This window comes from Xyrauchen texanus, chromosome 7 (assembly GCF_025860055.1).
Source record: "Xyrauchen texanus isolate HMW12.3.18 chromosome 7, RBS_HiC_50CHRs, whole genome shotgun sequence".
Lineage (NCBI taxonomy): Eukaryota > Metazoa > Chordata > Actinopteri > Cypriniformes > Catostomidae > Xyrauchen > Xyrauchen texanus.
In genome coordinates this window covers 48,528,643-48,540,850 of record NC_068282.1, presented here as the reverse complement: position 1 = coordinate 48,540,850, position 12,208 = coordinate 48,528,643, and the positions used below count along the sequence as shown (strand labels likewise).

Sequence of the window (12,208 nt, the reverse complement as noted above, 5' to 3'; positions counted from 1 at the left end):
TTTAACATATAATTCATATATAAATATTACAATTTATAATTCTATAATTAATTGTATAATACATTTTGAAATTGTTATATCTATAAAATGTAAATAAATATATAATAATATATGTATGTCTATATTTGAATATATAAACATTTAATTTTATAATATAATTATAATGTTCCCCATTCACACCTGAGACCTTGTAACACTAACGAGTCACATGACACCAGGGAGGGAAAATGGCTAATTGGGCCCAATTTGGACATTTTCACTTAGGGGTGTACTCACTTTTGTTGCCAGCGGTTTAGACATTAATGGCTGTGTGTTGAGTTATTTTGAGGGGACAGCAAATTTACACTGTTATACAAGCTGTACACTCACTACTTTACATTGTAGCAAAGTGTCATTTCTTTAGTGTTGTCACATGAAAAGGTATAATCAAATATTTACACAAATGTGAGGGGTGTACTCACTTTTGTGAGATAATGTATATACATGCATGTATACACATTATATTTATATATATATATATATATTAACCTAATATGTGTGTGTGCTATGTATTTTAATAATTTATTCTATATTATAGTATCATAAGTGTACCGAAATAAATTGAGTCAAGTGTCCTGTGCTTTTTGAGTAAGGAGTTTCTTATGTGGATTCATGGAGTGGCTGCCGATATAGAATGCTCCATTAAGGTCACTTATGAGGTTACATTCAATTTAGGATGCAGCATATCCAAGCAGTAGACAGCAAGGCAGCTCACTACTGGAGGTGTATGTGTATATGTTGATTGTTGCGGTAATCCTGTATAAAAGTGCTTGTCTAGTCACTGTAACTGTTGCGTCGGTCTTCATTGTGTGATTCAATTAGTGTCTAATGTATCGAATCCTCTTGTTGTTGTCAGAAAGAATGATACTGAATGAGGGATTTAATGCTGACAATGAAGGAGAAACGCACTCATCCGCTCTGATTTAGTCCTGAGAGATGATTATATTGTACTGTTGTCCTGACACACTCGTGATATTACTGTAATGATGTTTGTGTTTTAATGATCAAAGCGTTTGGCCCAGTTCTGTGTGTGAAATTATTGTGTCTGTGTTAATCAAATGTTAATGAGATGTTAATGATCTTACTGTGGCTTTTGTTTTGTCAGATTCTGATTAATTCGGTGAGTCCGTCCAGACCTGCGCTGCTGTACGAGAATATTCCCGTGAGTGAGGGAGGCCCGGTTCTACGAGACATGCTGTTCAGCCCCGACCTACAGTTCATATACACACTGACCGACAAACAGGTGAATACAACAAACACTCAAATACACACAAACTTTTACACACCTACTTGTAAGGACATTCATTTGATGTGTTCAAACTAAAATAATATTTTTCTTTTGAAAATAATTTTGCCAATTAGCTAGTGTTGGACGTAATTGGATTACAAAGTAATTTGTTACTGTAATCAAATTACTTTCAGGCACAAAAATTCATGTAAATTAGTATATTTTAATTTCTTTTAATCAGATTAAAGTTTCTACTTTCAATGAAAATAGATACTTTTAAGTACAATGCTTGGGTATAAAAAATATTGTACGTCTGTTTTGCGTTTTTGTGACCGCTGAAGGGTGTGCGACGATGTAAAACGAGAAAATAGAGATTGTTTTGAATTTGTTGAGTGCAAAAACAAAAAAGGATTTGTTTTAGAAAGTAACTTAAAAGTATAGTAATTAGTCATGTGATTACTTTTCCATCAAAGTAATCAGTAAAGTATTCTGATTGCAATGTTTAGAGAAGTAGTCGTCATTTGTAGTGGATTACTTTTTAAGTAATTTACCCAACACTATGATTACCACATTTATTTCACAAAAACGTTAAACTACACATTCAGTACGTTTACATGCGCACGATTAATCGAGCTTTGATTTTTGTTTAGTTGATGTCCAGCGTGGAGGCCGATTGCAATTAGATTAACATGTATACATGCTGGACGAAGCCGAGATTCAACTTCATTCACATTATCTAGGTCTGTCAGTCCGACTTCTAAAAACTAATTTCACAGTTTAACAATGACATTTTAAAAAGACGAATTATTTTTTCAAATGAAATCAAACTTTTTAAACGCATGTAACATTCTAACTGTTTTGCCATGAGACGTACCGTTATGTCCTTTGAACATGAGACTAAGGTGATAAAATCATTAATTGAAATAATTTGTGCAACGTTATTTCTTATCTTTTAACTTCAGTGTTATCAGAACGTAACAGCAAACCCAGTGAATTTCGCATGAGACGCGCAAAAATATTTATTACTATATGTAGTTGTTTAGCGCTAAAGTAATTTAAAAATAATAACAAAAAATTACAAACATTATTCAAAAATTACGTTTTTGTCAACTTTTCAGCTCAAATAATAAACACGTTATACCAAATAAATCACGTAACTGCTTTAACAATCGCTGTAACTGCATTTTATTAAAAACATTTTATTATTATTGTTGTTATTATTGTTATTATTATTATAGGACAAGGCCATTTTTTCTCCGGGTGGCGGAGGACGAATCTCAGTTGCCTCCACATCTGAGACCGTCAATCCGTGCATCTTATCATTATTAGGCTACATTACATCAGTCACGTCACATAGTGGTCTATTTTCAGTTCAAAATGGCGAAAATAGACAAAAGTTTATTAATTTGCCTGATTATTTTTGTGATTCGTTTAACATTTATGACCTAAAAAACTGTCAAATAGCAAATGTTTAGTTTAGCAACTTACATCTTATCTCGCACTTGACCGACCGTAAACTGAAGCGCGTCGAGTCGCTCCTTTACTGTCGAGTCGCTCTGCTAAAATTCGCGCTGTGAACATAAAGCCCGCCTACTTTGATTTGATTGGTCATCTCAAATATTCTGACATTGACGAGCAGTGACAGGCCAATGAGGCTCAGATGAACACACACACACACACACGCTCGGCGCCGCTGCGGAAGAACGCGCTGATAACAAGACTGAAGCGAACACGAAGGCTTATCACATATTTAAAGATGGAAAGGGAGAAAATAGGACAGAGTAACACGGCGAATATCGCTCATATTTTTTTTCTTGACAACGTAGTTAAGGCGGCAGGCGTGTGTTGCTTAGGCGGCCGCCTTAGTTTCAAAGTGCTGCGGGAAACCCTGCATATGAGGTATCATTGGAAAGCTTAGAATCTGAACTTTTCAGAGGTAACCGACATTTGAAAATTGAAAATTAGCGCCCTCTAGAGGTAATGTGGTAAAAATATTTATATGAAATAAAAGTCCTTTACATAGCACATAAATGGACAAGTCATCAGAAAATACGTTTTTGACTATTGATGATAAAATGTTATATATCATATACTGTATATATTGAGCTTGTAGTCCACTCAGAGGCAGAGATATTCAATGAAATAATAAGGGTGGTGCTTGAACTGAAAATTAGACTGAATGTCTATGGACGAGCACATCTGTGAGGGCTAAAATGCTTTAAAGCGCCACCTACATTTCCGATCTGTATATTGTGATGGAATATGATAGAGAGAAAAAAAATTCTAGTTCTTTCTTCCACTTATGGGGCTTTTCCACTGCACAGTTCAACTCGACTCTGCTCGCTTTTTGGGGGTTTTCCACTGTGGATAGTACCTGGTGACCACGACGGTCGAGGTTCCAAGCGAGCCGAGCCGATACTAAATGTGACGTCAATATCCATTGATAAATGCAAGAAAAGTAAAGCGAGTCAAGTCGAGGCGAGTCGAGTCGTAACGTGCAGTGGAAAAGTGCCATTAGTGGAATAAATGAGACTTTTCAAAGTGAGGTAGAGTGAACAGAACCAGAATTACATGCTGACAAATGTAGGCCAAAAAAATATAATCTGTTTATCAAATGATTATAAACACATACAATATTATTTATGAATAATTGGACTATTATTTTATTTATTTGGGGGGGTTCTCTGAAAAATTAGACCAATGTTTTGCAATTATTCCACATTATGTGTGAATGGGCAGCTTTTAAATTTGAGTGTGGAAAATTTAAGGGGTCCAGAGTTTAAGGGGTTAATATTGAATATTTTAGTAACTGTTATACGGTGTGTTATGTAGTGAAGGGTTATTTTAGTCTCTCTCTTTCTCTCTCTCTCTCTCTCTCTCTCTCTCTCACACACGAACACACGTTTGGATCTTTACATGCATTGGAGAGCTTAAATGTGATGTAATTTAAAGTGTCATCTGACCTGCTTATTGATATGTTAGTGTATCGATTCTCGCACACACACACACACACACACGTGTTTGTATTGCAGCTGTATCTTTATGTACCTTTTATGTGGTGTTTTTTTTTTCCATTCTGTGAAATGACACACTTCTGCTTTCAGGAATGCTTTTATTATTATTATTATTATGTCCACAAGAAACCTTTTTAGTTCACTTCATATAATGTCAGAGGTCTGAGAATAAGCATGAGTTTCGACTTTTTCCTATTCCTTCCTTTTTCGTTGTGAGATAATAAGCTGCAGGGTTAGAATTGAGAGGCGCTGCTCGAACAGAAGTTAAACTACCATTAAAAGCATTGACAGAGTAATTTAGCATTGGTCTCTTGTTCTCCAGCAGTTAATTAAAAAGTGTCTGATAGTCTCCTCGCGCCCATCCGATCTGCTCAGCCTCGAGCGAACCGCTACGTTATTGGACAACCTCAACTCCCAAATCTCTCCAGATAAAACCAGATGACCGTCACATCTGGATGAAACTCAAACGTGTTTGTGTGTGATATCTGAATTGTGTATGAAGATAAATCACTTGTCTGGTTAGGAAACGATGTCAGAGAGAGGGTGGAAAACTAAATTATGGATTGATGCAAGACACCTTGACTGACATGAATGGAAAATGAAGAACAGGAGAAGGGGGAAATGGTCTAAAAGTGTTGCATATGACCTCTTCAATGGATAATTCTGCTAGAATATTAAGTGGGAACGGTGTAGTTGTGTGATTGGGACAGAGAGAAAGAGAGGGGAGGTTATCATGTGTGCTGTTTAAGCTCTGGAGTTTTAAAGTCTTAACCTTTTTGTTCTTTGTAATCAAGTCATTGATCATCCTGTGCAAAGTTAATCCCATAATCTCTTATATCAGCACACAGTAAATCATCCAGTCTAAGGTTTATTAACACCTGCTGTTTGTGGGTGGAGTATTGAAACTTTTGGGCCAATCGGATGAATCTGAGGTGAGAGATGTGAACAGAGAGTTGTAAACCGTAATTTAGTGTGTATTTTTCTTTCATAGTTTTTTCTACCGTTCATTAATTTTTCATTGGACTTTAATTCGTTTTGTCTTCCATACGCTTTCTTAATTATTCTTTCCTTCCTTTCTTCCCTTCTTTCCATACATATCTCCTTCCTTTCTTCCTACCTTTTCATGTCCTTACTTCCTGTTTTCATTTCCTTCCTTCCTTCCTCATTTCTCCCACCCTTCCTTTCTTAGTTTCGTCCTTATGTCCTTTCTTCCTTTTTCATTTCCTTTCTTCCGCCTTTCCTTCCTTTCTGCTTTCCCCGTTCATGTCCTTCCTTCCTTATTCATTTCCTTTCTTATTTTTCTATCATTCCTTCCCCCTTCCTTCCTTAGTTAATTTTCTCCTTTATGATTTACTTTCTTATTTTCCGTCTGTCCTTCCTTATTTCCTTCCTACCTTCATTTTCTTCCTTCCTAATTTATAATCTTATTTCCATATGTATTTCCTTTATCCCTTCCTTCCTTATTCATTTCCTTTCTTCCTTTTTTCAATTCCTTAATTTTCTTATTAATTTTATTTTATTTTTTATGTTCATTCCTTATTTCCTTCCTCCTTTCATCCCTTCCTTGCTTCCTGATTTCCTTTTTTCATGTCTTTTCTTCCTTCCTCATTTCCTCCCTCCTTTCATCCCTTCATTGCTTCCTGATTTCCTTTATTTCCTTTCTTCCTTTTTCATTTCCTTCCTCATGTCCTCCCTCCCTTCCTTATTTCCTTTTCCCCTCCATTTCCACCATTTGTAATTCCTTCCTTCCTGCTTCCCCATCATATCCTTCCTTCCTATTTTTCTTTTTCCAAAATGATTTCCTTTTTTCTTTGATTTCCTTCCTCGTTTCCATACTTATTTCCTTCCTTTATCCCCTCCTTCCTTTTTTTCATTTAGGATTTCCTTTCTTATTTTCATCCTTATTTCCTTTATTTCCTTTCTTCCTTCCTTTTTCAATTCCTTCTTTCTTTCTTTAATTTCTCCCTTCATTTCCTTCCTTCCTTTTTCATTTCCTTCCTAATTTCCTCCATCCTTTTCGTCCTGCCTTATTTTATATTTTATTTCCTGTCTTCCTTTTTTAATTTCCTTTCTCATGTCCTCCCTTCCTTATTTCCTTTCCCCATTAATTTCCTTCCTTCCTGATTTCCCCCTCATGTCTTTCCTTCCTTCCTAATTTACTTTTTCCAATATTTGTTCCTTTTATTTCCTTCCGCATTGCCTTCCTTTCTTATTTCTTTCCTTTATCCCCTCCTTCCCTTTTCAATTAATCTCTTCCTTTTTTCAGTTTGTTCTTTCCTCATTCCTCCCCTTCCTTCCTAAGTCAAGTATTTATTTTCTTATTTTCCTCCTTATTTATTTCCTTCCTTCCTTATTTCCTTTCTCTCCTCAATTTCTTCTTCCTAAATTCCTTCCTTTCTTATTTCCATACTTATTATCTAACTTTTATCCCTTCCTTCCTTATTCATTAAATTTTTTCCTGTTTCAAGTCTTCCTTCCTCATTTCCTCCCCTTTTTTCCTTATTTAGTTTTTCCTTTATTATTTCCTTCCTAATTTCTTTCCTTCATATTTTTTCATGTCTTTTCTTCCTTTTTCATTTCCTTCCTCATTTAATTTCCTTCCTTCCTCATGTCCTCCCTCCCCACCCTTCCTTTCTTATTTCCATACTTATTTCCTTCCTTTATCCCTTCCTTTCTTCCTACCTTTTCATGTCCTTTCTTCCTGTTTTCATTTCTTTCCTTCCTTCCTCATTTCCTCCTCCCTTTCCTTCCTCATGTCCTCCTTCCTTTCCTCATTTCTTTCCTTCCTTTCCTTCCTTCCTCATGTCCTCCTTCCTTTCCTTACTTCATTTCCTTCTTCCTTTCCTTCCTCATGTCCTCCTTTCCTTCCTTCCTCATTTCTTTCCTTCCTTTCCTTCCTTCCTAATGTCCTCCTTCCTTTCCTTCCTTCATGTCCTCCTTTCCTTCCTTTCTCATTTCTTTCCTTCCTTCCTCATGTCCTCCCTCCCTCCCCACCCTTCCTTTCTTATTTCCATACTTATTTCCTTCCATTATCCCTTCATTCATTCCTTCCTTATTCATTTCCTTTCTTCCCTTTTTCAATCATTCTTTCCTCCCTTCCTTCCTTTCTTCTTTTTTCTTAAATTTCTCCCTTAATTTCCTTCCTCATGTCCTCCTTCCCTTCCTTCGTTATTTCCTTCCATCCTTTTTCATTTTCTTACTACCTAATTTCATTTCCTTCTTAATTTCCTTCCTTCTATTCTTCCTTTTTGTTTTCATACTTATTTCTGTCCTTTATCGCCTCCTCCTTTTTTCAGTTCATTCCTTCCTCATTTCCTTCTCTTTCTTTCCATAGTTAATTTATGACTTTTTAATTTCATCCTTTCTTTTTTATTTCCACCCACCCATATTGCCTTATTTTCACGTGTGTTTGTGCGTTTAAGATGCTCTGTCAGGTAAACATATTCCTGCTTATGATGCAATACAGCTAGCTGTTTAATGGTAATGTCTTGCTAAAAACACAGGGCTCTTAAATAACATTAAAGACTTGTAAAGAAAAGCTTGTGAACTATAAAGTGTTTTCCATTTGCCACAACATTTATTTTTAGTTTAAGTTTGAGCTCCGATATAATGGTTGAAGATTTTTTTCATCAGCCGTGTGTTTGTTAATGTCAGTGTTACACGTTCATGTTTCAACATGCCCAATATTTGATTGACATATGAAGCCTTGGGCACTAAAACACTTGTTTCTTGAGAGAGAGAGAGAGAGAGAGAGAGAGAGAGTGAGAGAGTGAGTGAGTGTGTTTAAAATCCATTATCAGGCTCTGTTATGTGATATATGTCAGTCATCTTGCTTGATTTGTGTCTGTAATGTCTGCAGGCTTCAGATTAACACGCTGAATATCAGATGAACTCCGCTCACGGGTGCACACAAGCGTGTGTGTTAGAGAAGATTATAGAGCTATATGAGAAATTAAAATGACAAATATTAATATTGAACATGAGTCAAATAAGGTTCTCGTAATTGCATGATCATTTTTTTCCAGCTTGCATTTTCAATCTCTCTCTCACTCACTCACTCACTCTCTCTCTCACAAACACACACACACACACACACACACACACACACACACACACACACACACACACACACACACACACACACACACACACAGACTGCATATGCTGAACTTATTTCATAACATTTTATGTACCCAGAACACACACAACCCTGTAATCATGAGAATCTGTCCATCTGTTCTTCCTCTCCACTCGTCTTCATCACCATCTCTCTCTCTCCATTCTATCTCATCTGTGTGTAAACTGATCCGTTCTCGTGATCGTTCATTCACTCTCACACCTGATTTTTGCTGTGTGTATGTCATCTGCAGGGGTGGGAGCATGTTGTTAGGATGGATTTAAGGGATTGAATTTCCCATCATGCATTCTTGGTTTAGATTTGCCTCAAGTTGCAACATAATATAGTTATTATCATTACAGTTATTGCCATTCAACAGGAAATTCAATGATGGACAGGCTAGAGTTTAAAACCATAAACCATTTTTGTCTTTTTGTTTATTCTTTTTTTTCGTCATTGCCCCTCCGTACATAGTGATGTTGTTCTGTCCAGAGCAGGAGAGCTTCAGGGTGTCTGTCAATCAAACACTGATCTTCGTGGTCACCGTTGTATGACAAAATGCCTGATAAGCTCATTCTGTACTAAACGCACACATACAGCAGAAAACGTGTTTTACACACTCCAGTGCTCATATGAGGCCTGAAGCTTCTCTATCGAGTTAAGACAGATGTGCCGCATTACTGCATCATTACTCTCATTTACTCTTGCTGTGTAGTTTTTAATGTATATAAATCTTATTTACTCCTGCTGTATGTGTATATAATGTGTTTCTCTGTAGGTGACACGTGTGCCGGTGGAGAGCTGTTCTCAGTACACAACATGTTCTGAATGTTTGAGCTCCAGAGACCCACACTGCGGCTGGTGTGTCCTTAACAACATGTAAGTAAACATGCAATGCACATTTAACATATTTAATGTAACTGTTATACAAATACAATCTGCAATACAGCAAGTCATCAGCTTCATTCATCACCCTCTTGACATTCCAAACCTGTATGTCTTTCTATCTTTTTTCTGTTGAACATAAAAGGAGACACTATGCAAATCTTTGGCACATTGGTTTATTTAAACTCCTCCTTAGGCTACAGAATAAAGTCGGCATGGAAATATTTATTAAAGGGGTCATGACATGGGTTTTTTTATTGTATTATTATGTTCCCTTAGGTGCAATTATAGTATTAATATATTTTTTTTTAAGAAAAACTTTTAAAATCTAGTGATTTATGACCTTTTCCCACCCTGTTTCTCATCCTCTGATTCAAACAGTCTGTTTTGGGGCGTTTTCCATTTGAGACTTCAGTGTTAACGCCCACTGTTATGATTGGCTAACGTCAGTGCCTATGTATCAATTATTGACGCCCCCAGCCAGAACAATATGCAAGTAAACTAAGTAAAAACACTGTGATTATTCATAATGAATGAAATTGCGCTTTAAAAAGTAGTTTAAAGTTTAAAATAGATTACTTACAGTTTGCGTCGTCGTTGTTCCCAGAATAGTCGGCACGGACTTATCTTTGAGCAACAGTTTTCTGGCAAAGCCAGCATCATATTGAGATTTGTTCTCAAAACAGTCATCCTTAAAATGTACAGAACAAACGCTTAAGTTAACACTGCCGTGACTGGGACGTCCGCAAAAAATAAACTGCATCCATTTTTCCCTGACGTCTGGATCTTTCGGCAGCTTATTCAGAGGTTTTGTTTGACCACAGCCAGGAACAGCACATCTGTGTGGCATCGTAATTTTCCTGTGCACAAGTAGTCTCTGTCAGAGCTCGCTGTCCATCGACTGAACACTTGTGAGGCGCACGGCGATACTGAAATGAGCATAGTTGTCTTGCGCTTAAAGCGTAGTTATCTTGTGCTGGAGGCGGTCATATGCAAACGCTGTTACGTCACTTCTAACCGACACGTCACTTCTAACCATGAATCCAGAACGAGCTGTATTTTGAGCTTGATTAAATAAATGATTCGTTTAGAATGGGGGGCGTCTTAAAATATTAAACTTGCAGGACGTTTTAATGATACATAGACCTCTTATATACCAAAAGATCAAGGCAAATTTGGTTTCTCATGTCATGACCCCTTTAAAATGAATTCAAACAGGGCAATGACGTTCTCCGATCTTGTTCACAGTAGAAACATTAGTTGAACTTGCTGTGAAAATGGCTGCTGAGAGAAACTGTCGGTTAAAAATTATTATAATAAAAAATTAAATCCCATCATCCTCTTCAACAATAACTGTCACATCCAGTTCTGATCTCTGAAGATTAAGCTTTAGAGGTCTGATTTCTTTTGGACGATTACCAATAATTCTCAGCTCATTGTGGCCGATACTATAACCGATAATTTTCAGCTCATTGTGATCAATACTATAACCGATAATTCTCTGGTCATTGTGATCAATACTATAACCGATAATTCTCTGGTCATTGTGATCAATACTATAACCGATAATTCTCTGGTCATTGTGGCCGATACAATAACCGATAATTCTCTGGTCATTGCGGCCGATACAATAACCGATAATCCTCTGGTCATTGTGGCCGATACAATAACCGATAATTTTCTGCTCATTGTGGCCGATACAATAACCGATAATTTTCTGCTCATTGTGGCCGATACAATAACCGATAATTTTCTGCTCATTGTGGCCGATACAATAACCGATAATTCTCAGCTCATTGTGGCCGATACTATAACCGATAATTCTCAGCTCATTGTGGCCGATACAATAACCAATAATTCTCTGCTCATTGTGGCCGATACAATAACCGATAATTCTCTGCTCATTGTGGCCGATACAATAACCGATAATTCTCAGCTCATTGTGGCCGATACAATAACCGATAATTCTCTGCTCATTGTGGCCGATACAATAACCGATAATTCTCAGCTCATTGTGGCCGATACAATAACCGATAATTCTCTGCTCATTGTGGCCGATACAATAACCAATAATTCTCAGCTCATTGTGGCCGATACAATAACCGATAATTCTCTGGTCATTGTGATCGATACAATAACCAATAATTCTCAGCTCATTGTGGCCGATACAATAACCGATAATTTTCTGCTCATTGTGGCCGATACTATAACCGATAATTCTCAGCTCATTGTGGCCGATACAATAACCGATAATTCTCAGCTCATTGTGGCCGATACAAAAACCGATAATTTTCTGCTCATTGTGGCCGATACTATAACCGATAATTCTCAGCTCATTGTGGCCGATACAATAACCAATAATTCTCAGCTCATTGTGGCCGATACAATAACCGATAATTCTCTGGTCATTGTGGCTGATACTATAACCGATAATTCTTTGGTCATTGTGGCCGATACTATAACCGATAATTTTCAGCTCATTGTGATCAATACTATAACCGATAATACTCTGGTCATTGTGGCCGATACAATAACCGATAATTTTCGGCTCGTTGGGATCAATACTATAACCGATAATTCTCTTGTCATTGTGGCCGATACAATAACCGATAATTCTCTGGTCATTGTGACTGATACAATAACCGATAATTCTCTGGTCATTGTGGCCGATACAATAACCGATAATTCTCAGCTCATTGTGGCCGATACAATAACCGATAATTCTCTGGTCATTGCGGCCGATACAATAACCGATAATTCTCTGGTCATTGTGGCTAATAAATAACCGATAATTAGCTCATTGTGGCCGATACAAAAAAACCTTTCATTCTCTGGTCATTGGCTGATACCAATAATTTCTAGCTCATTTTGGCTGATACAAATAGCCAATTATTCTCAGCTTGTTGTGGTTTATTCAGATTATTC

General features: G+C 36.8%; 1 protein-coding gene across 1 annotated transcript in view; it reads left to right on the top strand.

The window, feature by feature from the left end:
- Positions 1-12,208, top strand: part of plxna1b (plexin A1b) — a 154,019-nt gene that overhangs the window by 66,972 nt on the left and 74,839 nt on the right. Inside the window, exons 4-5 of the mRNA XM_052129827.1 lie at positions 1,145-1,282; positions 9,177-9,277. Coding sequence (XP_051985787.1) covers positions 1,145-1,282; positions 9,177-9,277 — 239 coding nt within the window. The remainder of the gene's footprint in view (positions 1-1,144; positions 1,283-9,176; positions 9,278-12,208) is intronic.